At 42.5% G+C, this 27,820-nt stretch overlaps 1 protein-coding gene across 1 annotated transcript; it reads left to right on the plus strand.

The window, feature by feature from the left end:
- The first annotated feature begins 181 nt into the window (after window positions 1-181).
- On the plus strand, window positions 182-27,732 carry Slc1a4 (solute carrier family 1 member 4). Its single transcript, XM_047523415.1, is given in 12 exon segments — window positions 182-985; window positions 13,028-13,058; window positions 13,060-13,071; window positions 15,027-15,077; window positions 15,079-15,090; window positions 18,205-18,371; window positions 20,708-20,790; window positions 20,793-20,855; window positions 20,858-20,939; window positions 21,320-21,514; window positions 22,357-22,491; window positions 24,821-27,732. Coding segments are annotated over 12 exon segments (1,593 nt in total). The 5' UTR covers window positions 182-458; the 3' UTR covers window positions 25,056-27,732.
- The last annotated feature ends 88 nt before the right edge of the window (window positions 27,733-27,820 follow it).

Consider the following 27,820-nt stretch of genomic DNA (forward strand, 5'->3'; position numbering starts at 1 on the left):
GCACCGAGGCCCAGCCTATCCCCAACCCCGCGCAGGACAATCCTGGAGGTGGCCAGGGGCTGGCGGCGCGGCGTTTCCCGGGTTCCGATTGGCCAGATCCGCGGGGGACGGGGTAGGGGCGGGGCGGGGCGGGCTCAGGCGCCTCCTGCCCACTCCCTCCTTCGTCTGCTTCCTCCAGCTCTGCTCCCGCGTTGCATCATCTCCCGCCCGCGGCTGCTGTGAAAAGGCTGGGCGCGGCGCGGTCCGCTCTGTTCCAACTGCAGCTCGCAACCCACGCCTCTGTTCGCCCTTTCCGCATCTGCTCCACCGCCCGGTCAGAAGACCCTGGGGCCGCCTCTCAGACTTTGCCGGGTGTAACTGGCAGACTCCGCTAGCTCCGCCCGATCCATTCATTGGGAGCCTGTCTTTTCAGAGCCCAAGTCCCCTGCCTCCTCCAGCTTGGAACACCTGGCAGCGCCATGGAGAAAAGCAGTGAGACCAACGGCTACCTCGACGGCGCCCAGGCAGGGCCTGCAGTGGGGTCTGGCGCGCCAGGGACCGCCGGGGGACGCGCGCGGCGCTGCTCTGACTTCCTGCGGCGACACGCGCTGGTGTTGCTGACCGTGTCAGGGGTGGTGGCGGGCGCCGGCCTGGGTGCTGCGCTGCGCGAGTTAAAGCTAAATCGCACACAGATCACCTACTTGGCCTTCCCCGGAGAGATGCTGCTCCGCATGCTGCGCATGATCATCTTGCCGCTTGTGGTCTGCAGCCTGGTGTCGGGCGCTGCTTCTCTCGACGCCAGCTCCCTCGGGCGTCTGGGTGGCATAGCTGTTGCCTACTTTGGCCTCACAACGCTTAGTGCCTCGGCGCTTGCTGTCGCTTTGGCGTTCATCATCAAGCCAGGATCCGGTGCACAGACTCTTCAGTCCAGCGACCTGGGATTGGAGGAGTCGGGGCCTCCTCCGGTCCCCAAAGAGACGGTGGATTCTTTCCTTGACCTGGTCAGGTAATGCAGCCCATCTCGCCAAAGGCGAAGTGGGTGTCTCCATCCAGATGGTACACGTACACATATGTCCTAGTTTAATTCTTAATTGGCCTATGGTGGCCTATAAATTTTATTTTAATGTCCAAATAGCGTCAGGAGTCTGCATGCTCTCTCACCACTTCTTTGCAAAACAGCTGGAGTCCACCGGCCAGTATCAACGAGAAGGGATGCATCTTTAATCAAGAACCAGTGTTACCGTTAGATGAGTGTGTGTGTGTGTGTGTGTGTGTGTGTGTGTGTGTGTGTTAGGGAACAGTATATGCCATTCCACCTATACTTAACTCCTTACACTCAGACTGCCCTCAACTGGTTAAAAAATGTTTCCACCACGACCAGAATCTTCACCCCATTTTGTACCCATGGTGCTCAAAACCTTCTGGGAGCACTGGTTAAAGTTTGCCTATTGGGCTCTCCTGCTTGCAGTTTAGGGCCTTCTCCGATTAAGCCCTTGGGCTGTGAAGGAAGCCGGCAGTTTTCTGAAGAGTTGACTCTAGCATAACAGGGCTGAAGAGCTGTGTGGGGTCCTTGTCTAGAAGCATGCCTCCCTGAGAACTTGGGACAAATTGTTCTCTACTCCAGTTAGGACCACTGAAGAGTATAGTGAGTTTCAAAGGACATTTTTGTGAGAAGGTGTGTGTTCCAGAGGGTTGGAACAAAGATGCATCTTCACTTAACTTTGCTTCCTTTGGGTGACTCACAGAAGTTACATTTCATCCCTTGAGATGTTGTTTCCAAAGCCTCACCTCTTGTTTCTCCAATAATCCAAAGTTCACAGATGGGGAAACAACAGCAGACAAGCATTTACTGATCTAACCAGGTTTGGTTGAGTGAGGTGTTCAACTGGGGACCTCCAGGTTTCTGCTAATTTTAGATTCTGAGGTTTGATCTTGAGCCATTGAGGCAAAGCTCCTCATTGCTGAGACTATAAAGCAGCAAACTCTGGGCAAAGTGACTTGTTTTTCTGCCGTTTCTATTTCTCTGTCTGGAAAATGTGATGACTGTCTGCTACTTAAGAAAGAAATTGTTCATCTAAAACATCAATAACAACCAAAAATCCAGGACATTTCTACAGGGAAAAGAAAAAAAAAAAAAAATGATGAGGAGAAGCAGAAGTCTTGCCAAAAGTTCAAGTAGGGGTGGCCTATAGGAACTTTGATGAAATCACAGCCTTTTTTTCCTGTTGCAGCTTGATATTTGGAGTCTTTAGAGATTTTTAAAGTTCGAGGACTAACTTTTAGGTGCTGAAAAAAGTCTGCTAACATGGAGAGCACCTTTGCCTTATTGCCTTCAGGTGTCAGTCAGCTCTTGCAGGGAGGAGTTCAGGGATGCTTTTTTGCAGGGATCTGTGATCCAAGAAGAAAGTATGAGTTCAGCTCTGCCGGGCTGGTCTAGTTCCAAAAAATAAATGGTGGCCATAAAATGGTGACAAGGGCTAAGATAGGGGAGGACACCTCATTCTCACCAGCCCCAGAAAGGACTTCTTGTTTCCTGGTCATGGTTTTAGATCTAAGCCCCTGTAGCTCCTGCTTCTGAAGGAAGGTAACCCAGTGTCATCGCTTAGCAGTCAGTATAGGTTCCACTTCTCAATGACTTGGGCCACACCTGCCTGGGAGGGCTAAGAGAGGCTTTGTCCTGGCTTGTTAGAATAGGCAGTGTTTTATTGTGCTTCCAAAGGCCAACTTCATTTAATCCAGCAGCTCATGGATAAAGGGAGGGCAGGTGATATGATCCTGTTTTATAGCTGAGGAAGCTGAGATGGAGATGAAGCAATTTGTTCACAATCATGGAGTGGTTTATCAAAAAATGGATTAGAACTGTGGCTCTCCTGTCCTATAGTTTGGAACTCTGTATTTATCCTACTCCCTCTTCCCCCAAGTCAACATGTTATAGTAATGATGTCACACTTGTGGTTTAATGTCACTGTTCCAGAAATAGTTGCTTTGGGCCATAAAAGGAACCAGGTCAGCTGTGACTGGACCAGGTCAAAACCCCACTTCCTCTAACCAGGATTCAAGGCTGAACCCCTTAAATGAAGGAAAATATGCAAACCCCTGCTTAGTTTTGGTTTCATACTGAGTGTCTCCTGTGAGGAAACTGAGGCCTGAACAACCTTAGAAATGCTTCCTGGGTCTAGAGATTCCCTGAGTCAATTTGTAAAATTTGCTTCCTTCAACAAACATCATGGATGCCGATTGGATATGCCTTTGGACTTGTTCTTTGACAGAGAGAGTCAGGACCCAGCCTGTGGGCAGGTGAATGAAACAAGACAGTTAGGGAATACCTCATTTTTCCTCCAGACCCTTGCCTGACAACCATCCAGAATTCAAACACCTGGAAGACTAGAAAAATTCCCTGGTGAGTTGGCACAGTTGCCACCAAGGTCTTGCACTCCAGTTCATGGCCTTTCCTGATGGTGAAGTACTCAGAACTCCCAAGCGGTCTGTCATGATTTCTAACTTATCTTGTAAAGATGAAACTACCAGTCAGAGATGAAGCCAATAGATGATAATTTGTGCGCGCGTGTGTATGTGTGCGCATGCATGTTTCACCATATTTTTGTTTAATTTTATTTTGATTTCTATTTCTTATCTAAAGATAACCTATAAACAAGAAAACTATAGAGTTTTGAGGGGCTTTAGGGTTTTGTTTTGTTTTTTGAGAGTGATATCAATCTATTTAAACAAATAATAACACAATACATGCACATAAATTGTAGTCAGACAACAAAGTCTGGAGCATCAGGTGTGGGATCAGAAACTGTACATTGCAACGGACAGTCCTTCATTGTCTAGTGACCAGGAGACTGACTACATAGTTTTTGCAAAATGGAATCATGACAGTACCTACCTTACCAGGACTGTTTTGAGAATTATAAATGAGTTACATCTGTAAAGTTCTTAGAACAGGCTGGCCCAATATCTCCTTGTTCTTCCTATATATGGATCAATAGATGACTGAAGGCTTTCCAGCTTCAGAAGTAAAGTTTTATGGAAAATTGTAAACTCCTGTTTGGGCTACATAATGTGGACCCAGGAGCTGGATGTATAATATGAATTGAATGAGCAAATCTTATACACTTTTCATTAATGAATGAATTGATATAAGAATGAACTTTTTTGGTAATTTGGAGGTGGTGCAGAGAACAAAAGATTTGAAGTCAGACAGGCATAGTTGAGAATCTTGCCTTAATCTTGTGCAGTGAGCACATAGGCAAATGCTTGAACCTTTCTGAGGGATGATCATCATACTTAACTAAATATTTTTCATGGGTGCATTATAATTGTGGGATTCATTATTCCATATTCATACATAATCTGATCAATCTTTTTTTTTTTTTTGTACCAGGGAGTGAACTCAGGAGCACTCAACCACTGAGCCATATCCCCTGCCCTATTTTGTATTTTCTTTAGAGACAGGATCTCACTAAGTTGCTTAGCACCTCACTGTTGCTGAGGCTGGATTTGAACTTGCAATCCTGCCTCAGCCTCCCAAGCTGGTGCCTTTACCTTCCTTTCCCTGCCCTTCCTCCCCCATCAGCTTGCTCTACTCTACTGATCTCCCTTCTATTATTATTTTCAATTAGTACATTATAATTATATTAAAAGGCAGTGTGATTCATGAGTTAACTGTGATTTCCCACACAATGGATTTGAATGACAAAAGAAGTTGGAGTGAGGAGGCTGGTGCTAGAAGCGCTGAGAAGTGATGGCAGGTAGCAACTGGCTGGTAGGAAAATGACAATTTCCTCCTGAGCAGCTCAGAGCTCCACTGCCTGGGAACGGGGAACAGTACAGGACTTCCAAAATTGTGTGTGTGACCCGAGTGATTGACTTGTGACTTCTCATCCAAAATAACATGGTTTGGGCACCAAAGAGACAAATAGATTGTTAGGATACTAGTCATTGTAGAACTTCTTGATCCCCAACAATTCTTATTGGTTGTGAGGCATGTCTATAACTTCTCCATTCCTTGGTTTCCTTATCTTTATAGGAGGAATTGTGATAGTACCTACCTCATAGGATTGTATTGAGAGTTAAATGAGTTATGTCTATAAAGTCTTACAACAGGGCTGGCCTAATATCTGCTTGCACTTGCAATGGATCAATACAACAGAGAGGTTGGGTTTTTCCAGTTCACATGTTCTAATCAGGTTGGCCCTTTTTCTATAATCTGAGATAAATGGAAAGAAAAAAAACTGTTTAGGGGAGTTCAAGTTAACTCGAAGCTAAGTAGTCTTTATGGGGAACCATGTGGCATCTAGAAGAGAATCCAGCAGTGACTATGTTCTGGTCTAATAGGATCACACTATGGGAAATTTGCAGGAGGAAGAAAAGTAAAACTAAATACTGAAGAACCTTCCATTCTTAAATGGGGCAAATCCTCACAGATCCTCACTGACCTTCCAGTTTCTTTTTCCTCTGCCTTACATGTGCATGGTCTCCAGAATCAACCTCAGTTTTCAGTTTTTTGTTTTTTGTTTTTTGTTTTTTGTTTTTTTTTTTCTTTCACAAGGATGGAACCCAGGACTTTGCGCATGCTAGGCAGGTGCTCTGCCACTGAGTCACATCTCCAGCCTGACCTCAGTTTTCTTGAGCTATAAATTGAAGGGATTGAGACAACTGGCTTCAAACATGCCTTTGGGCTCTAAAGTTTGTGATTTTCAAAAAGAGAACCAGAGGCTTAACTGCAAAGGAGACAGGTAGTGACCGGACCTGGGCCAGGGCTCCTGTCTTCACCAGCAGCCAGAAGAAAGGCCCTGGGCCACTGTTGTGCAGTCACATAGCAAGAGTGCATGGTAGAATTTTTTTTGTCACCTAGTTTTCTAAGTTTTTTCTGCTGGTACTTATTTTCTTAATAGTGGACAATACTTAGGCCTTTCCCTTCACAGAGAGTCAGGATGGACTTACTTGCCTTCCCCAGGATTGGCACAGATATTTACAATGCCTCTCAAGCTGCCAAGAAAACATTTCTCAAGTAGGTGCAGAGAAACCTATTGGAGACTGGAATCAATATTAGCTAGGAGCTGGGTGGGGTGGCACACACCTATAATCTCAGCATAGGGGGAGGCTGAGGCAGAAGGATTGCAAATTCAAAGCCAGCCTCAGCAACTTATCAAGGCCCTAAGCAACTCAGTGAGACCCTGTCTCAAAATAAAATACAAAAAGGGCTGGGGATGTAGCTCAGTGGTTGAGTTCCCCTGGGTTCAACCCCTGGCACGAAAAAAAAAGTATATATATATATATATATAACACGAAAAAAAAAGTATATATATATATATATATATATATAACACGAAAAAAAAAGTATATATATATATATACACACACACACACACACACACACAATAGGAATTACACAGACAAAGGAGTGAATTGTGAATAAGTTCTTTGAAGTATTGCCCCCAGCAGGTTGCTTTAACTATGCCTGTGACTCTTTTTCTATAGGCAGGATGAAACAAATTAACAGAGATTTCTCAGCCTAACAGAATCCTGAGGGGAAAAAATAGAAGTTCATAATTTAAAAGGAAAAAAAAAAAAAAAACAGGTTTTAACTTGACCATTTCTTCTGTCACACAGGAGGATAACTGAACAAGAATGAAAAGAACATCCAAGGAGGTGATCTAGATCATGAGTAAGAGCAGCGCTAAAGCCAGCCACCTGCAACCTGGGTTTAAATCCCAGACAAGCCATTTAGTCTCTAATGCCTCAGTTTCCTTCTCTATAAAATGAGGCTAATAGTAATCCCTACTCCTTAGAATTTCTTGGAGGATTATATGAGTTAATACTTGAGTGCCTTGCTGGTATTCTAATGTATCCCAGCCTCTGGGATCAGTTGAGGGCTACTTGATACAGAGAGTGAATGCTATTCTTAACCATGTTCCCCCAAAAGTCCCCCCAGGAGTCCAGTCCTAGCTTTTCTGACTAGGATGTAAAAGTAGATATAGACCTGAAAGAGAAGGTAGATTGACAGTACACACATAAACACACACACACACTCATCATCAGAGCATAAACCCACTATCCCAGCCTGCCCTTGGCTTCCAGACTGGTAGAGGGTACCAAGATCTGAAGAGGGAAAATCCTCTTAACTGGCTCTGAAATAATAAACACAATGGCTAATAAATATTTACCAAATATACGTACCATGCCATATCCTGTTCTGGAGTCTTTGAAATTTGTATAGATCAAGTAAAGAATTTTTGAACTTAAACAAAGGAAATACTTCTGGAACAAAAATATATACCTAAGCAAAAGTTAACTGTTTTGCATTCTTCTCATGTAGAGCAGGAAAACACATACCGCCCTTGACAATAGGATCAGAAGACCACACAGCACCAGCTATATAAAGAGGGAACATTTTTGAAGTTTTTCACACTGAGCTGCATGAACCCGTATAGCACCCCAACAGCAGCTCTGCATTTGCTAATTTGGCCTCACCTCACACCTGTTTTCCTGTTGGTTTTAAGTAATGTATTCCAGAGCTGGGGTTGTGGCTCAGTGGTAGAGCACTTGCCTAGCATGTGTGAGGCAGTGGGTTCGATTCTCAGCACCGTATATATATAAATGAATAAAGTAAACAACTTAAAAAAAAAAAGTTATGTATCCCAAGATTCATACAGCACTGAAAAGTTTTCCATTCATTATAACTTGAATCACTGGTTTTAGTGGCTTTAGTAATAATATCTTGGCATTTACACACAATTTTTCACTTTGACCCACAGTAAAAAATGCATTTTACATTGAGGTATCCACATACATACATCCCCCCACCATCACATACAGCAGCTGAAACAGGTTCCACCAAAAAATATTTTCATAGTGATAGTTTCCATCCTGTCTAATGAGTTGCATATTTATAAAACACTAGCCAGACTCAGTGGGCATGCCTGTAATCTCAGCAGCTCAGGAGGCTGAGGCAGGAGGATCACTAGTTCAAAGCCAGCCTCAGCAACTTAGAGAGGCCCTCAGCAACTCAGTGAGACACTGTCTCTAAATAAAATGTAAAAAAGGGCTAGGAATGTGGCACCCCTGGGTTTAATCCCCAGTACCAAAATAAAATAAAATAATGGTTAAAACCAATAAATTGATTTTGTGATCTACTCATGCTTGAGAAACCTTAGTCTAACACATACATGGTATTATGTAATTCATGTAAATCCCTCAGGATCAAACAACAGAAAGAGGAAGTATTTGCCATCTTGAAGAAGACAAAGATCTCCAGGGTTGGAAATCCTTTAATGCCTAGGAACAGGGAGCCATGTGCAGAGCAAAACCTAGGAAGATAATTCGTTCCTAACTTCCGGGCTCCAGATCTCCTACACATCTGTGCTGTCCCACAGGACAGACGCTAGGCACACAAAGCTATTTAAACTTAATTAGTTTAAATGTAAATAAAATTAATTCCGTTCCTCAGTAGCACTGGCCCCATTGGAAGAGCTCAGTAGCCACATGTATGGCACAAATACAGACTTTTCCACTGGCAGTGCTGGTCTAGATGGAGCATGATGGAAGATGGATCAACTTCATGACTCCAGGCCTGGGTGGTCTCCATGTGCTAAATGAGTGATCACCTCCAGAATTGCTTCCAGCTTTATGTCTCTAATTTTGAAAGTTCATAAAGTTAGTTATTGTGTGAATGTGAGCTGTTGGGAGAAGTCCCTAGAAACAGAGCTCTGAGGAACAGAACTGTTTGGCTGGTGAACAGCTAATCATTGTGTACAGGAACGTTCCAGGGAAGGAAGAGCCAGAGATCACAGTCACATCTGTGTTGGAATGATGAGGCTAAGAAGGAGTCAGAGGATGTGCTTTCCTCCTGCAGCCTCAGCTCCTATCTGGCAGAAGGAAACTATTGGTGCTCCTTGTCTGTGACAACCGGGGACCAAATGAATGGAATGTGTTTTTTTGTGGGTGTTTCAGCTTTGGCTCACTGCTCCCAGGCAAGTCCTTCCTAGGAATTGATATTTGAAAACAGTTCAACTTTCTCATTGAGTGCCCGTCTTTTGAGGTTGTAGAATCTCCTTCTCTGTGTTTTGAGGTTGTAGAATCTCCTCAGTTATCACTGTCTTCACTTTTTAAGCAAATTTAAGGTATGATTTGTATACAGTGAAAGGCACCCATATGCGATACAGTGAGTTTTGAGAAATAGTTAACTCATGTAACCATACCACAATCAAGACACTGAATGCACTAGGTATGGAAGCCCACGCCTATAACTGTAGTGACTCAGGAAGCTGAGACAGGAGAATCACAAGTTTGAGGTCAGCCTGGGCAACTTAGTGAGACCCTGTCTCCAAAAAAAAAAAAAGGACTATTGATGTAGCTCAGTGGTGCAGCATCCCTGCTGAGTTCAATCCTAGTAGCACGAGCTCACACACACATTGCCCTCACTCATCACTCTTCTCAGAAATCTCCATTCTCCCCTGGCCTTGAGTTGCTGATGGGCTTTTTACGACTGTCAGTTTGGTTTTCTTTTCTAGAGTTTCATATCAGTGGAATCATTCAGTACGTGCTTTTCTTTGGCACAATGCTGCAGCAATTATCCATGTTATTGTACATATCAGTAGTTGGTTCCTTTTTATTGCCAAGTGGTATTCCATTGTATGAATTTATCATAGTCTGTTTATCCATTCATCTGTGATGGACACTTGGGTTTGGGGCTCATAAGAATAGTACTTTTATGTGTATGCACCATTTGTGTAGACATTTATTTTCATTTCTCTTGGGTAAATATTCCAGGAGTAGAATTTCTGGGTCATATGGTAAATATATGTTTAACTTTATCAGGAACTGCTAAAATGCATTATATTCTTCTTAGGGATTTAATTGTTTTTGGCAGAAGCTGCTGTTTCACCTGAAGCATTGCCTGTACCCCTCTGTTTCCATTGGATTTTGTCTTGGTCTGAAAACAAGTTCTGGGTTAGGGTGCATGATAAAAGACCAGGCAGGACAGAAAAGGATTTTAAAAAAATAGTGTTGTGCTTTTTGGAAGAGAGTGCATTTCCAGGTTGTGAGAAAGATTGTGCTTGCATCAATTGAGGAAACAGCTCAATCCCTGAAAGATGTGAGGAATTTGCAGGGGAAATTGTTCTCCTTGGAAAGATGGAGGTTTTTGAACTTGGCTGATTCCTTAATTTACCTGTCCTCACAGAAAGAGAGTCCTGTGGCCAGCTCAGTCTGGAAACTACTGAGAGTTGTTAAGTGATGGATATAGAATAAGAAAATCTTGGCATGGGGCACTTTCTGTTTCTGACCAGAGGAGCAAACAAAAATGAGATACCAAACCTAGCCCACAAGATTGAAATAGGTAAGAGAGTGGTTTGTAATGGAAATAATAGGCAAATGTTGCTCTTCACCTATATACCAAAGACTAACCAATGCAAGTTGCTAGTCTCCGACCAACTCCACCTTTTTTAAAGTGAATATACAAGTGATAAGAATCAAATTTATGATCACAATTTTGCGACCATTAATTCAGCACCAAAAATCACCTTTTTTCAGCTTAAATGCAGGCATGTACTTGCTGGTCTTCTATATGTTAAAAGCCAATTCAGTTTTCATAGACAAGTTTGGAAGTGCTGTGTTGCAACCGCTAAATGCTGGCCATCCTGTAAGAGGGCCCTGAATGGTCTTTTTCTTGTAGGGGAGGGTACTGGGGATTGAACTCAGGGGCACTTGACCACTGAGCCATATTGCCAGCCCTGTTTTATATTTTATTTAGAGACAGGGTCTCACTGAGTTTCTTAGCTCCTTGCTGTTGCTGAGTCTGGCTTTGAACTCACTATCCTCCTGCCTCAACCTCCTGAGCCACTGGGATTACAGGCATGTACTACAGAACCCTAGCTGGCCCTGAGTGTTCTAATGAAGTAGTTTTGCATCTCATGAACCTTGTCGGCTGGTGTATTAGTTTTATATGCTACAAAACAAATTACTATAAATGTCCCAGCTAAAAATCCCACACATTTATTATCCTAGAGTATTTGTGGGTCAGGAATCTTGGCATTCTGCTTCAGAGTCTCTCACAAGGCTACAGTCATGGGTTGGGCCAGGACTAACAATCTCATCCAAAGGCTTGACTGAAGGATTCATTTCAGAGTTCACCTGGTAGTTGGCAGAATTCAGTTAGTTGAAGTTTGGGCTGGTTGCCTTGGTTTCTAGTTGGATTTTGGCTAGAGGCCACCAGCAGTTTCTTGTCATGTGGGCTTTTCCAACAGCTGCTTGCTTTTCTCAATGTGTGCAATCCCAGAAGACAATCAGGAGACTAGGACAGCAAGATGGAAGCTACAGTTTTAAGTAATCAAATCATGGAAGGCACATGCATACTATTGGTTAGAAGCAGGTCACAGACCCTACCCCACACTCAAGGAGAGAGGTTACTTAAAGGTGTGAATACCAGGAACCCAGCTTAGATTCTGCCTGCCATTGGGTTACAGCCAAACCTATCTACCTCTGAAACCCTGTGCACCCCAGCAAACAATCCAATGACAGAAATAAGGAATCAGTGGATAAATCTGACACAAATTGTAAAGGATGATCCTGAGTTTTTTGCTCTTCCAGACTTCTTATTCTTGCAGGAAATGGGTAGAACAAATGGACTATTGGCTGGAATATAATTTCTTGTATATCAAGATAAGCATCTTACTGAGCATGACCCAAGGAGGCACTTAATAAAAGTCGTTTATGTGACTAGACTTTGAATTCAAGTCTATTGCTCTTCTTTGTAACAAATGCTCTATAATAGCCTTCATCCTAAAATAAAATCCAAAAACAGAATTTACCTACCCAAATAATTTTTAAAAACATCATAACGACTTAACTATAGAAAAGACAAAAGGGGAAATAATTATGTTTTAAAAAATGTGTTTTCAATATGTAGATTCTCCAAAACAAAGGGGTTGATTATTCCTGGATTTGGAATCACTGCTAATGAGTTAGCTCTCAATGCAGGTGGATACTTAATACTGAGGCATGGGTATTAAGGACTCTGATCTACAATTTGCCATTAGTGGTATAATTTTCCAGGAAGATGAATAATTCTTGGAACTTCCTGAACAAAACAACAACAAAAGATCATCACCCCATAATTTCTACAGAAGTTGTATTTCTAGAAAATTCAGTGCATGTTCAAGGTGCAAACATAAAAAAACAAAAAAGTAAGTAAACTCTTCTTTTAGAGCTAATCCAGGCTCACATAATTATAAGTAAGGTTTTTACCTACAGGTATCTTGTGCAGAACATTGGAAATGATAAGGACCTTGAGACAGTTATTGTACAGGACTGCACTGCATTTATCAGGATAAATGCCCGGGACCTGGCACTGCCCCAAACACACTGTTCCCCCCCCCCCCGCCAGTTCTAGAAATGGCTGTCCCCTTATCATAACAGCAAAAGACCCCTAGGATTTTGCTAGTGGGCAGCACCACTTGCCATTGCAAACCACTACAAAGTAATGCAGTTATCAAGACTTAGTTGGATTCAGTTAAACCTAAAGATCAAGAAGTGTTGTGTGCAGTCAGGCTGTGCCTGTGGCTCAGTGGTAGAGCACTTGCCTAGAGGTGGAGTGCTTAAGTATTGTGGTCAAGCAACTGAGGTGTTGGGGTGTCTAGATCAAGAGAGAACTGCTGGAGGTGGAAGGAGAGACAACAGTTATGTTTTTAGAAAAGGCCATCTCGATCTGTACATGGTGGCACATGCCTGTAATCTCAGCAGCTCAAGAGGCTGAGGTGGAAGAGGATCACAAGTTTCAAAGCTAGTCTCAGCAACTTAGCAAGGCCCTAAGCAACTTAGTGAGACCCTGTCTCAAAGTAAAAATAAAAAGGGCTGGGAATGTGGCTCAGTGGTTAAGCACTCTGGGTTTAATCCTAGTACCCCAAAACAAACAAACAAAAAAAACAACCAAAAATAAAAGCAAATGCCCATCTCAAAACAGACACTTTGCACCCTGAATCTTTTTTTTTTTTCACACTGAATGTTAAGAATACTAATGAAATGCTTTCATTTCCTACAGAAACCTGTTTCCTTCCAATCTTGTGGTTGCCAGCATTCCGTACGGTAAGGTTTTGATCCTTTGCCAAAAATATGAAACTTTGATAGAGGAGAAATATAATCACAACTCTAGAGTTAGGTAAGGTAAGAGCAGGGAGGGATTGGTATTTTTAACAAATCTTGGTAACATTGACCCAAGTTTTTATAGATGGGCACCCAGAATTAAAAAATAAAAACAAACAAAAAATAAGAACAACAACAAAAAAAGAAATTTCTACATGTCCCAAAGACCCCCACATCCTTTATATCTAAAATATTCCCAATCAACTTTGTGGGGATATCTTAAATATTATAAAACTTTTTAAAATACACCTTTTTTCTGATTGGAAAGGCAATATGTACTCATTGCAAAAATACATAAGTAAAATTTTTAAACATGGAAGAAAACAAAAATCACCCATAGTCACTACCTAGAGATATCCATTACATGTTTTTTCTTGTGTGTACACATGAAAATTTAGTATGCTATACCTATTGTTAGTAGGTATATATACCACACATATTGCTTCATAACCTGCTCCTTTTTTAATTTTTTTTTCCAGTGCTGGGGATGGAACCCAGTGCCTCATACATGCTAGATAAGTGCTCTACCTCTGAGCTACCCTCCCAGCCCTGCTCTTTTAAACCTGCTCTTTTTAATACAGTACATGATCAGCATTTTCCCATATAGATAAGTATCCCTCTGCATAATGCTAATGGCTATAGAATATGCTGTGTTAGTTAAGAGTATAGCGCAGTTTTCCTCCATGTATCCCCTGTTGATGGACATTCAGGGTTGTTACTAGTTTTCCCCTGTTTTTAGCAAAGCATCAAAATACACTCCTATGGCCCTTCTTGACAGAGAAGGATTCTAAAGGTTAGATTAGGTGATCTAACACAGTTGCTTTTTATTAGCAGAGATATTTCTGTTTCCACTTACAACCTCTCATTTTTTGTTGTTTTGTTTTTTTAATCTGCATACAAGCACAGAAGCAAACCTGTGTGTGTATATATATATATATATATATATATATATATATATATATATATATATAGTAAGGGTAGGAGAAAAAGATTTATGGAGCTTTCAGTGCCTGTCACAGAGTGAGTAGGGTGAGTTTTGTCTCCCTGCACCCTTGACCATGAGATAACTGAACACCTGTACCTCTTTGACGCCCTTGATAAAACAAAGCTGGTTGAATCCAGAACTCATCAGAAGCAGGCACAAGGCAGTTGCCAGGTCTGTACTTCAAAATGGGCTCCTCTAGACAGTTCTGGAGTCAAGTATTCTTGGTAGGGGTAAGAAAGGCACAGGCTCTAGCAGAGTCCATTCAGCAGCATGGACTGACATGGGGAGGTTCCTGTTGTGCACCATGCAGAGGATTGCAAAGTCAACCAACCTTAGGACCAACCCTGCAGAGAGGTCTCACTTTCTGAATTATGAGTCTCCTGGAAGACTCAAACAGCAGACATCATCTTGCCTTACAGTCCCTTACTTTGGAAAGCATAGGCTCAAGCTAGACTAGAAACAGATGCTAAAGAGCAGTCACACTCAAATAAGTTTTGTAATAAGTAAGGCATAAATAAATTAGTGAAAATAAAATGACAACATTGAAAGTAAACTTTGACCTTACAAAAATAGTGCCAAGATCTTTGAATACCATGAAGTCTCAGCTGTTGGAAATATCAAACTATCAGCAGGAAAATTGAGCACATCTTCTCCAAACCATTGCCTAAGGAACAGGAAGAAATTCTCCCTCTTTCCTAGGGTCCCTAAGTGACCAGAGGCCTCTTAAAGACATGCTACCTTGTTCTTAATGTAAATTCTGTGCGATTTTATCAGGCCAGCCAAGGAAGCCTGCCCACAGTGCTCAGTTGCAACGTCATGCTGGAGGAGTGAGGAGGCCTAGCCATGTCCTGGGTTCCTCTGGGGTGGGGCTCTGGCCTGGGCACTAACCATGGGTTTTTCTTCTTCGTTATAGTACGCAACTGATTATAAAGAGATGACTCACAACACCAGCTTTGGAAACATGGACCCATGAAAAGGTAAAGCTCTCTACAAGATCACGTGCATAGAATATTCATAAGCAAATAACGTTTCTTAATTAAGGAAGATTTGTGATGTGTCTTTTTCTCAGCAGGGTTGAAACTTTGGGATTTGAATGACTGGTTAAAGTTAATAAGTTAGGTTTACTTCTTTGGTTATTTATGAACATGGTCAAATGCCAGGACTTGTGGCACTAAATCCTTAGAGAATCTGTAAAGTATTTTATAACACCTGTACTATTCTGAAATATAATTAAAAGGTGATTCAACCAATTCCTACACATAAAACTTTTTTTAAAAGTAATATAATTTAAGGAAGCAATAAAAATGTATAATAAAGCAATCTATATTTCATCATGTAAATGCACAATTATAAGACATAATGAAGTTTTCAGATATTTCATCTACTTGAATGTATTTGGTTTTAAACTGTGAGACTGAGCTGGGCATGGTGGCAGATTCCTATAGTGCCAACTATTCAGGAGGGTTAAGGCAGGAGAATCTCTTGAGCCCATGAGTTCAGGGCAGCCTGGGCAACATATTGAGACCCCATCTCTCAAATAATACATAAATAAAAGCAGTGAGACAGAACTCAACTAAACATTGTTGCAGTTTTTTTTTTTTTTTTCCTTTTTGTTCTTTTGCATAAGTGCTAATATTTCTTTGTATCCATGTATGGAATCCCCCTGAATGTGACAGCTACAATAGCAGATTGACATTGTGTTGTACTGGTGACTTGGATATTAGCACATTGGCTATTGGTGACACGATTTCTGAAATGAAAAACAACCCTAGAACAAAACAGTTTTCCTTGAGTTTTCATTGGCTTGATATTCTTTGGGAGTCCAATGGATGTTAAAACTGTGCAGAAAAAAAAAGAAGAAGCTATTTACATATACAATGGAGTTAGCTCTAGCTCAGATCCATAAGTAGGATTTTCCCAACTTCCCCTGTGTTTATGTCTGGTGGGATGTTCAGAAAATTGTGGGGTGTAGAAGAACCTGCACTTTGTTTAAAATATGTAAAATCCTTTCAGAACATTTATGATTCTTAAGATCCTTGTCTGCCGTTTCCTAGTAGAATAGCACAAATGACTATCAAAGTACCCCCCATAAAACTCCCCTGGTTCATAAATGTTGATTTAATCATCAGTCCTTAATTTAAAAGTCCAGAGAATGTGGCTGTAGGTCCAGCTGGCCCCTCTGCCAATCCCTGGTTGTTGCAGCTGGGCTCACTGGGATGTGGGCTCTCTAGTTAAATGGCTTACCTCTGTATGCCACCTTCATGGCACAGAAACTCCTTTGACATGTCATTGAGTCTTTGGACAGCCTGGTGAGGTAGGGGTAATAGTCCCACTACAAATTACTTGAAATGATGGTCTTCTGAGGTTGATCAAGACTATACAAAACCAAGTACAACAAGAAGAATGAGAAGTTATACTCCATTTATGTATGATGTGTCAAAATGCATTCTACTGTCATGTATACTAATTAGAACAAATTTAAAAATTTAAAGATAAATGAGAGCAATGTGGAGTGATGTGGTGCTGAGGATCAAACCAGTGCCCCACGCATGCAAGGCAAGTGCTCTACCACTGAGCCACGACCCCAGCCCATAAAACCAATTTTTGGTTAGCAGATGAATTCTCTGATTGCATTGTGTTTTAGTCATCTTTTTTTTTTTTTTTTTTTTTTTTTTTTTTTGCTGCTGTGACCAGAAAAACTGTTGAGGAGGAAAGTTTATTTGAAGGGTCGGGGTTTCAGAGGGCTTAGTTCACAGAAGGCTGTCTCCAATTCCTCAGGGGCTCAAGGCAAGGCTGAACATCAGTGGAAAGAGTGTGGCAGAGGGAAGCAGTTCAGGTTTCCTCTGAACCTTCTTGCATTGTGGGGGGACCCTCACATTCAAACCATAACCATTGATTCTTGATCTTCCGTTCCAGTTAAGATTTGGGACATGGGCAAAAAATGTGAGTTGATAGCCCTGAGGTCACTACCAAGTGTTGCCCTGCAGCTCATAAATTCCTGGTAGTGCTCACTTCTCTAGAGATGGCCCCCTATCACACAAAATCTATCAGTAGAGCAAGCACTATAATCCAGGTTTTCTTCCTCCACAGCTCTTTAACCTGTAGCCCTGCAACTTTAATATACCAAGTCTCAGGAGAACATAGTGATATTCAGAAGTCTTACTGTCTATAGTAATACAATAACATTTGTAAGAAGAATACTGCCCAGATAAAATGACCCTAGAATGCTCTCCAACAAAATATCCCATTAAAAAAATTACAATGGCAAATTCTTGTAGGCTTTCATTGCCAAACACCATCAAAGTACTTTACATTTATAATATACTGAATACTCAACCTTATTGCTAGCTACTGTTATTGTCCCCATTTTATAGATGGGGCACTGAGGCACAGAGTTAACTAACTTACCTACACTCACAAACAGCAAGTGTAGTGTAAGTCAGGCTCCAAAGTTGATGTGCCATAATTATTAATACTACTGCTCCTCTATATGTCACATAGATGTCACTCATACATTTATATCTTAGCATAAACAAAAGCACTTTATATGGCGATCATCATCCTATATTTCAGCTTTTCTATTAGTTTTGAAATGTTTTGTGATGAAAATTTGGAAGAATGCCAGGCATATTGGCACACACCTGCAATCCCAGCTACTTGGCAGGTTGAGGCAGGAGGTTGTAAGTTTGAGGCCAGCCTGGGCAAATTAGTGGACCCTGTCTCAAAATAAAAAAGGCTGGGCAAGTGCCAGTGGTAGAGTACTCGCCCAGTTCCACATAAAAAGAAAGAAAAAGGGTAAAGAAAATAATAAAGTAACCCAGGGAGCTCATTGCTTTGTATTCTAACCTATGCCATAGATATTTTAACTCTTCAGAGTTAAAGAGGTAAAATTACTTATTTATTTTCTGTATCCTCAAACACCATCTCCCCTTAAGTTTTCCTTATTTATAAACCACTAAAGGTTAAAGAAAATAATGAGACTTTTATTACTTGGGACATAGTCTGGTGGAAATGCCAAGCATATACATACACCCTAAATTCTCTCTCTTCTTTTGTGAACTTGAACTATTCTGTCTCTTCCTATCCTGCAGATTCCCATTGGCACTGAGATTGAAGGGATGAACATTTTGGGATTGGTCCTGTTTGCCCTGGTGTTAGGAGTTGCCCTAAAGAAACTAGGCTCTGAGGGAGAAGAGCTCATCCGTTTCTTCAACTCCTTCAATGAGGCAACAATGGTACTGGTGTCGTGGATTATGTGGTGAGTGTCACCCTGCCCACCTCCTCTTCTCTCATTTCCCCTGACGTCCAGAAAATAATCTGACTTTGCCATTCTTAGTTTTCCTGTAGGGCCACTTGGTTCAGGGCTCTTTTGTGGTGGATGGACCTCAGGCCAGTCTTGGTACAGGAAAAGACAGCTTGGTACAGGTAGAGACAGCTTCTCCTCTTGTCCAGGACCTCAGGAAATTAGGGGTGCACCATGGTTACCAGTCACCCCCTGCAAGCCCTCAATGACCCTTTGGTGGCTTTGTCACTGTGATCTATTTAGAAGTTCCCACCATCAACCCATGCCATAAGGCTGTCCACATCATTGTGTAGACCATTGAGTTTCATTATTTGCCATTGGTCACATAAAATATGCCTGATTTATCTCAAAAGGATATATCTCTAACTTCTAAGGGACCATTCACTATAGTATTTCACAACATGGATGATCAGTCCATCTTCACCCCAGGCATATGTAAAACTTGGAATGGGGTCTTTTTTTTCATAAACTTTTTTTTTTTATACTTTCGTAAATTACTTTTTGTATAATACCAAAGGAAAAATGATTGTTTAGTAAGAAAGCAATAGATTGATTCATGGCTAAAAAAGTAAAAGTTTTACCAACTCCCTCCAAACAACTCAGAAATCACATCAAATCCAGTGCTCAGACCTCATAAATTAGTCAGGCTTGGTGGTACATGCCTGTAATCCCAGCAACTTGGAGGCAGAGGCAAAAGGATCACAGGATTGGGCCAGCCTCAGCTTTGCAAATCCAAAAGGCCCTAAGCCATTAAAGAGACTCTGTCTCAAAATAAAAAAAATAAAAAGGAGTGGGGATGTGGCTCTGGTACCAAAAAGAGAGAGAGAGAGGGAGAGACCTCATAAACTTTTCCTGGCATTTCCCCCAAGCCAGACCTCTGTGGCTTTTAGCTTTTACCTGTTAGTCGTTAAGAACTTGTTTATCCTTTTGTGCACAATTTCCTTATTGTCAACACTTAAAAAAATCCTAGAACTACTTCACAATCAGATGGCATTGGGTGATAGCCAGACTGATTTTCAGAGATGTCTGAAACAGAGAGGCCAACTCTAGAGCACCCTCAGTGTGTTTCTCTTGCTCCATCTGAAGATCTCAGAGTCTGCCTCTGTCATTGCAAACATGCCACTTCATATGAGAGAACTGGTATTTTCGAAAACGAAACTTTTCTTTCATCAGATGTCAACTTCTTTTCTTGGCTTATTTTTTCAATCTAAAATCCTTCCAGTTTGGATGTAAAAAAAACCCTATGCAAGAAAGTAATATTCCCAGTTTAGAACATTTGTTTTCAATCTGGAAACTCATTGAGTCATTCCTTCAATTTCATGTGCTGGATATGTAAGCAGGTATTTCATTGAAGGAGATCTTGCAGGGTATCTAGCTACAGTGGGAGATCAGCTGCCCAGAAAGCCCAAGTCACATAGAATTGGAGTTTCAAATGCCTCAGCTGGTTAAGGATCTCAACCACGCATGGGAGGGATCCACTCTAAAACCTCAGCCCTTGCCCATTTACCCTATATATTCACAGAAATAACTTCTAGATGGATCAAACACAAGGTCAGCAACCTTTGCAAGCCATACAGTCTCTATTTCAATAATCCAGCTCTTTCACTGTAAGGTGAAAGAAGCCAAAAGTAATCAAATGATCAAATTCTTCCTGAATTTATTTTAAATTTAAAAACTGACTTTTGTTCTTTGCAGCTCCCATAATTCATTCCTTCCCTTTCTGCCTTAAAAAAAAAAATCTTCATGTTCCAGGAGTGTTCCCAGAGTATCATTGTTAATGACTTTTTCCCACGGGATCATGTTTGCCAAACCACAAAGAATGTAAAATTTCACAGAAGTCCCACAGCTCTGGCTCAATTTTGTATCACAGCAATTCTGTGAAATAGATGTTAGTCTTCCGTGTTTCTGAGTTCTCAGAAGGAGCCTGAACAAAGCTGAAAGTCAAGTTCATAGTCCCAGGGGCTTTGATCTTGACTTCCTGGCTTTCCTACTTGGGAGCTCCTGTGGTTGGTAGTATCCATCTGTTAAGAACATATGTCTCCAAGGGAAAGAAGTCTGGGTTCTGGTACTGACTCCATTTCTTATGGTGAGTGAACAACTTTGTTTCACACAGTCTCACAACTGTAAGATGGACATAATCTACCCCCATCATTATGTGTTCTCAGGGTAATCCTAGAGCAAGATGAAGATGTTCTGGTTGAAAGTTCCTGCATTCTGTATCAGAAAGGTCCATCATCTTTCAGTCCCTCCTTACCACCTTCCTGATAAGTACCCTGTGCTCTATCCCCTAGGTATGTACCTGTGGGCATCATGTTCCTGGTCGGAAGCAAGATTGTGGAAATGAAGGACATCATTGTGCTGGTGACCAGCCTTGGGAATATATCTTTGCATCTATCTTAGGCCATGTTATTCATGGAGGAATTGTTCTGCCACTTGTTTATTTGTTTTCACACGGAAAAACCCATTCAGATTCCTTCTGGGCCTCCTCACACCATTTGCAACAGCATTTGCTACCTGCTCCAGGTGAGTGGAATTGGAGGGCCTTGACTGCTGCAGTCACATCAGTATGGAACCAGGTGAGATCACGGATATAAATGCACAACCAGTTCTTTTTCTTCTTGTGCACATTTTGTACTATAAGGCAATATGTGGTTCTTGAGAAATTTGGAACAGGTAAATCCACGAAAATAATTTAACAGGTAAATGCAGAAGTAACTGGTAGTTAACAAGCCTTGTGTTATGCCAGAAACTTTGAAACAATTCTGGGTTTTCCTTCTTATTTTAAGGGAGGAAAGTCAGAAACTTAAGCACTATTGCTGTGTTCCAGGATCTGAGATGAGTAATATATTAACCTGGTCTGAAGGAACTATTCTCACAATTGGTTGGTTTTTTGCCATTTTTAGCTCAGCAACCCTTCCTTCTATGATGAAGTGCATTGAAGAAAACAATGGTGTAGACAAAAGGATCAGCAGGTTTATTCTCCCCATCGGGGCCACTGTGAACATGGATGGAGCAGCCATCTTCCAGTGTGTGGCTGCAGTGTTCATTGCCCAGCTCAACAACGTGGACCTGAATGCAGGACAGATCTTCACAATTCTGTAAGCTCATTATTCTTTCCCTCATTTGGGGCCTGGATTAAAACTTGAGGGTTTTTTGTGATTTCCTTTGAAAAACTAGTTTACTGCAACTCAGCATCTCATTTGTGAAGTGTGTACAATTTGGATTCATTATAATCATCCTTCAGTAATCTTGGGTAGTATTGGTTCCAGGGCCACTCCCCCACAATCCCCACAACCCCCTACCAATCAGATCAAATCACCAAATTCCATCAAACTCAAGTCTCATATATAAAATGGTATAATATTTGCACCCAACCTATGCACATTTTCCCATAATTTTTTTTGGTACTGAATTGAACCCCAGGGGTGCTCTACCACTGAGCATCTACATCCCTTTTTATTGTTATTTTTTATTTTGAGACAGGATCTTGCTAAGTTGCTGAGGCTGGCCTCAAATTTATACTTCCATCTCAGCCTCCTGAGTTGTTGGGATTACAGGCATTCAGCAACATGCCTGGCTTCCCATCTACTTTAAATCATCTGGAATACTTACAATCCCTAATACAATGTAAGTACTATGTAATTAATTGTTAGACTATAGAGTTTAGGGAATAATGACCAGGAAAAAAGTCTACATGTTCAGTGAAGAAGAAAGTTTTAAAAATACATATTTTGATCCGTGGTTGGTTGAATCCAAGGATGCAGAACCTGTGCCTAAGGTAGCTGACTGTACTTGAAGAGAGTGGCTCATCTCTTCAGCCCCTCAGAATCCATGGTGGTGGTGTGGTTTTCAGTTTCTACACTACGGCTGCCACATTCTGCATTTTTCTGTGCCCCCTGCTTATCTATGTTAATGGTGACCCTGCTCTGCCATCCCCTAGAGTGACTGCCACAGCATCCAGTGTTGGAGCAGCAGGTGTGCCAGCTGGAGGGGTCCTCACCATCGCCATTATCCTGGAGGCTATTGGGCTGCCAACTCATGACCTCTCTCTGATCCTAGCTGTGGACTGGATTGTGTAAGTAGTGAGTGCTAAGGACACCAAAACCAGAAAACTGTTGTTGAGTTTCCCAGGAGTTTGACTCTCCACTAGGCCTGGGGCATACAAAGAAACTTAAAACACACCCCCTGCCTTATGAAGCATCCTACAGTTAAACTGGCAAGTCCAGATTCAGAGCTTGGAAAAGTTAAACAATATGAGATCCAATACCCATGATCATCCATGAATAGCCATGAGATGCCAGTACTGAGAACATACTTGTAACATCCAGTAAAGTGAGGATCCAGGGTAAAGGCCCCCACCACAGGCCCCAGGGGCACAAGGGTCTATGGAGATTGTTGGCTGCAGATGAATGATAAGTAGTTGAAACAGTGATCCTTCAGGAATCGTTGTCCATCACCTGGAAATGTCTAAGGAGTGATTTCTGAGGAAAGAAGGTGAACCTGCTAATGCAAGCAGCTGGGTTCAGGCTCAGCAAAGGAGGAGTTAAACAAAGTGGTGATCCAGAGCTACTGCAAAAGCCAAAAGAGTTTCTGGATGTTGATTTCTTGAGTCTTGTGATACCTTTTGCAGGTATAATTAATATCTGCTATATAGGGAGGGTCTGTGAGGTGCTGATGTTGAGATAGGAGAGCACATACGCAAGGATGAACTAGGAAAAGTTAAACAATATGAGAGTCAAATGCCCATGAACATCCATGAGTGACCATGAGATGCCTCTACTGAGAACTTGTTTATAGCATCTGGAAGCCCAGGCACTTGGGCTCAAGTCCCAGCTTCACCACATAGCAGTGTGTAATGGAAGCTCTCTGTGCTTTGGTCTGCTCCTCTGTAAAATGGGAATCGTAACAGAAGCTTCACCACAATGCAGTGAGGGTTACATTAATCAGTCATGCAAAACACACAAAACACTGGGCACATGGGAAAGCATTTGATAGATTCAGTGAAGACATTCCTGTCAAGCTAGTCACAAGTGAACACAGGTGTCTAGCACTGAACTCTCAGATCTACCCATGGTGGTTGGGTGGTTGGAATCAGTTTTTCCAACTTAACATCCTCAGAGAAATGAGGGTAAAATGTCCTATAGACTCCTGTTGTCCAGATCCTCCATAAAAGAAAACCCCATCCCTAAGCTGGCAACTTGGATAGGACCAGAGTCATATCAGAGATCCATCTCTTTCCTCATGCAGATGCCTCTGGTGCAAGGAGAAAGGGCATCAAGAGGGACTTGGCCAGGGGGGAATAGGGCCCACACCAACTGAGCCACCAAGACCTGCGGTCACCTGAGACTTGCAGTCATCCGAACCTTCCAGCCACCCATGCCCTCTGATCCTGCATCCATGGTTTTTGTCCTCTTGTACCCTTTGGGAAGATCATGTTTTCTCCCCTCTCTTCAAAATGGGCCCAGTACCTTCTTTGAGCTTCAAGGACAGCGGGGATAGATATTGGGCTCATCTGTGGTAAATAAGCTTTTAGAAAGGACGGTGTTGTTGTTCTGTGAAAGGGTGTTTGCCAACAGTCATGGAATGCATGCAAGGGTCCCCATTAGTAAAGCTAGGCCAAAATGAGAACAGCTCAGTGTGACGCTGAGGGGAAAAAGAACTCAAAGCCATAGCTACTCTCTTCTCCCAGCTGTATACAATTTATATGATGGTGTCTATTACATCTAAAAGATATTTATAGAAAGATGTCTGGAAGGAACTAGATCACATTGTTACTCCTGACTCATTCAGAGTTCTGGAATATGGGTAACTTGTTTGCTTCTTTTTTTATTCCTTCTTTTTTTTTTTTTTTTTTGGCACTGGGTATTGAACCTAGAGGTACTTAACCACTGAGCTCTATCCCTAGCCCATTTCATTTTTAATTTTGAGACAGGGTCTCATAAAGTTTCTTAGAGCCTTGCTGAGTTGCTGAGATTGTGATACTCAGAACCTCAGAATTTGTGATCCTCCTGCCTCAGCCTCCCGGATCACTGGGATTACAGGTGTGCATACCACGCCCATCCCCTGGTCCTTATTTTTATTTTGAGACAGGGTCTTGCCACGTTGCTGAGGCTGGCCTCAAATTTGCGATCTTCTTACCCCAGCCTCCTAGATTTCTGGGATTACAGACATATGTCATCATGCCCAGTTTACTTCTCTTTTTTCCAGATTTTCTTCAGTGAGGGTCTATTACTTTTATAGGAATAAAGATCATTCAAAGAAAATCAATTTAAAACAAGACCTTAGTAGCTGCCCTCATCATTACTTCCCCAGGACTGTCCAGCCTGCCTGTGACAAGGCCAGCTCCCTGCTAACTCTCAGTGGTGGTACTGGATGTGATGCTTGCCCTTTGCTTTTTCCACCAGGGACCGGACCACCACTGTGGTGAATGTGGAAGGGGATGCCCTGGGCGCGGGCATCCTCCACCACCTGAATCAGAAGGCGATGAAGAGAGGGGAGCAGGAACTAAGCGAGGTGAAAGTGGAAGCCATCCCCAACTCCAAGTCTGAGGAAGAGACGTCACCTCTGGTGACACACCAGAATCCTGCAGGACCTGTAGCCAGCGCCCCAGAACTGGAATCCAAGGAGTCGGTGCTGTGAGGGGGCTGGGCCATGGGCTGGCCTGCCAGGGCCAGCACCCAGCCCTGCTCCCAGCCTGTTTGATGCAGGCATAGCCCTCATGGACTTTTAATTTCCCAAGCAATGCTTTGGCCCAGTCACTGGTTAGAGGAATTACCTCAGCACAGGCATTGGGCTCCCCAGCAAGAACTGGTTCCCATGGACCGGGACACTGATATTTGGCACCAGAGCTCTATTTGGAAACACCCACTCAAGCTACCAGGCTTGGGAAGATCATGGGCTCTCCGGAGCCTCTGGGTAAAGCCTGGAAAAATGCAGATTTATTTTTCATTGTCCCTGGTCAGCCATCATCAGATGCTCTCTGAACAAACCAAGGGTCTTTTGGTCACCTCTCACATTGCCTCATGGACAGTAATAATTGGAGAAATTCCCAAATTCTTAGACTTGGCTGGAATTTGCTGAGTCGTGACTTGGGTGTATTCCAACTAGGTGTGGGTGGCTTCTAGAGGATCCGAGGCATTGCCCAGTTGTCAAGTTAGAAATACTCCAGGTCAGGGCTGGGAATGTAGCTCAGTGATACAGTGCTTGCCTAACCTGCATAAGACCCTGGGTTCAATTCCCAGTACCTCAGAAAAGAAAAATACTCCAGGTGGTGTTAGCACTGCTGGGGTCTCTGGTCAGTAGCACTAAGAAACTCATTTAATTTCTAAGGTCAAAGAAAGGCAAGGGAATGCAGCCTGGGGGTAGATGCAGGGACACTAATGAGAACAGGGCAAACACATTTGTCCTGTTCCCATCCCAGACCTGAAGTCCCTTTCTGCTTCAGAGACCTGAGCCTCTGACAATACTTCAACTTATCTCCAACCACTCTGACTTGACAATGGGCTACAGGGACCTCTTTCTCTGGAGAGGTGAGATGTGGTCATCATATTCACAATCCACGTTGGTTTATTAATCTAATGATAATCTAACTAGACCCTCCCTAAAATACTGCACAACTGAAGAAACAAAACTATAAAAACAACCCCCACACAAATAAATCCATGTACTAATTGGGGTAGGGTGCCTCCACTCCCTGGTCCCCAAATTTTGACTGATTTCCACAGATTTGGACTCCTTTCCTGCTGGTGTATCAAAGTTTAAAATTACCAGCAAAATTGTCCATGTTCCTCTTGTTATCATGCCCCAGTTTTAGTCCAGGGAAGAGATCTCTTAGAAGAGAGTATGCTACTGGTAGGAGGGAAGACCCAAGTCTGCTCCTTCACTGTAGCTGTTGGTGTGTTCACAGTGTGACCCATGACAAGTCCTGGGGCCTCACTTTACCCCATTTATAAAATGGGGCTAATATCACCTGCCTCTTACCTACCTCAGAGGTATCTGGTGAGGCAGATGAAATCCGTGAAAATGACCATTTCTCCATTTCTGGTTTTTGGAGAGCAAATGCTAACCCATATGCACTTCTTTACCTAAATGACAGTTTTCTTCCATGAAGGCTACCTTCTGGTGGAGACAGTTCAGCTCTGTGCCCTAGAACCTGTATCCTGCCACCTGTTTTCTGTGTAGTTATTTGCTGACATCAAAGCCTCTCCTGATATCCTTCAGGCTGTGAGGAATTTGCTCCCCACCTCCCACCACATTTCTGGGTGCCTGACTTCTCTGTGACCCCCAGGCCCAGGCACTGGTTTGGCCACCCCCCTCCCATAATACATCAGGCCATTAAAAGTCCACAAATGCTCAATCTCATTCACTATTGGCTTTCCTGTTTGTGTCACCCAGGTCTTACAGGTAAACACCTTTATGATGCGTCTGCCATTTCCATGAGAAAGGCAGAAGGACCGAGATAAGCACCCCTCCATTTTAAAATAGGGGTTCTGTGCCTGAGTGGAAAGGGTGGAGAAAGCTATGGGGTGCAGAGATGACCTGGTCAGCAGGAAGGTCAGCTCTCTTGAAACAGCTAAACCACTCCAGTGTCCTATGAAGCCAGAAATGACCAGGAACTGAGCAGAGGTGCCCCAAAACTTCTAGCCTGTGGCTAGAGCTTGTTGCCAATGCCTTCTGTTTTCAAAGGGTCAGGAACACTTGTTGGATTCCACACAGTAAATGAACATCTACTACCTTTCAGGCTTCAGGGCTTCAGTAAACCTTTTTTATTCCATGTATAAATGTGCATGTGTATGTATACTAGTATGTATATATACACTCTGTGTGTGTGTGTGTGTGTGTGTGTGTGTGTGTGTATTAGTTTTAGCCCCAATCCAAAGTGGTTTGAGTTTGGATGGAGAACTAACCTATAGGTAGATGTCTTTGGCTTCCTGGTTTTCCATTTCTAAAGATGAACCTTACAAAGCGCAGAGGTTAGAGCTGGATAGTGAGGCCCATTGGTTGAACACTCATGTCGCAACCTGGCCCTGCAGTAAGGACAGTTCTGGAGAAGTCTGCTTCCATGTGACATGTGGATGACCCTCCCCTTGGAGGTTGGAAGAGAACAACGAAGGTGCCGTGTCTCCTGTTTTTCAGTCCACAGAGGAGTCAGTGATCTGGAGTAACCTACGAGAGAAAATCCCACTGCACCCTGTCTGAAGTGTCTCCCCTGCCACTGTCTTTCTAACATGTCATAAATACTGTTTATCTCTGTTTTGTACATGTGACACTTGCCTTAAAAGTAGCACAGTCCTCAAAAATGAATACAGTATTTCTACTGGCATCTGCGAGTCCTTTGTTCCTGTCTTGTGTTTGAAGAGACATTTGTTTTAGGGGTGGCCTGGGGGGACTGAGTGGAATTTTTT

This window comes from Sciurus carolinensis, chromosome 13 (assembly GCF_902686445.1).
Source record: "Sciurus carolinensis chromosome 13, mSciCar1.2, whole genome shotgun sequence".
NCBI lineage: Eukaryota > Metazoa > Chordata > Mammalia > Rodentia > Sciuridae > Sciurus > Sciurus carolinensis.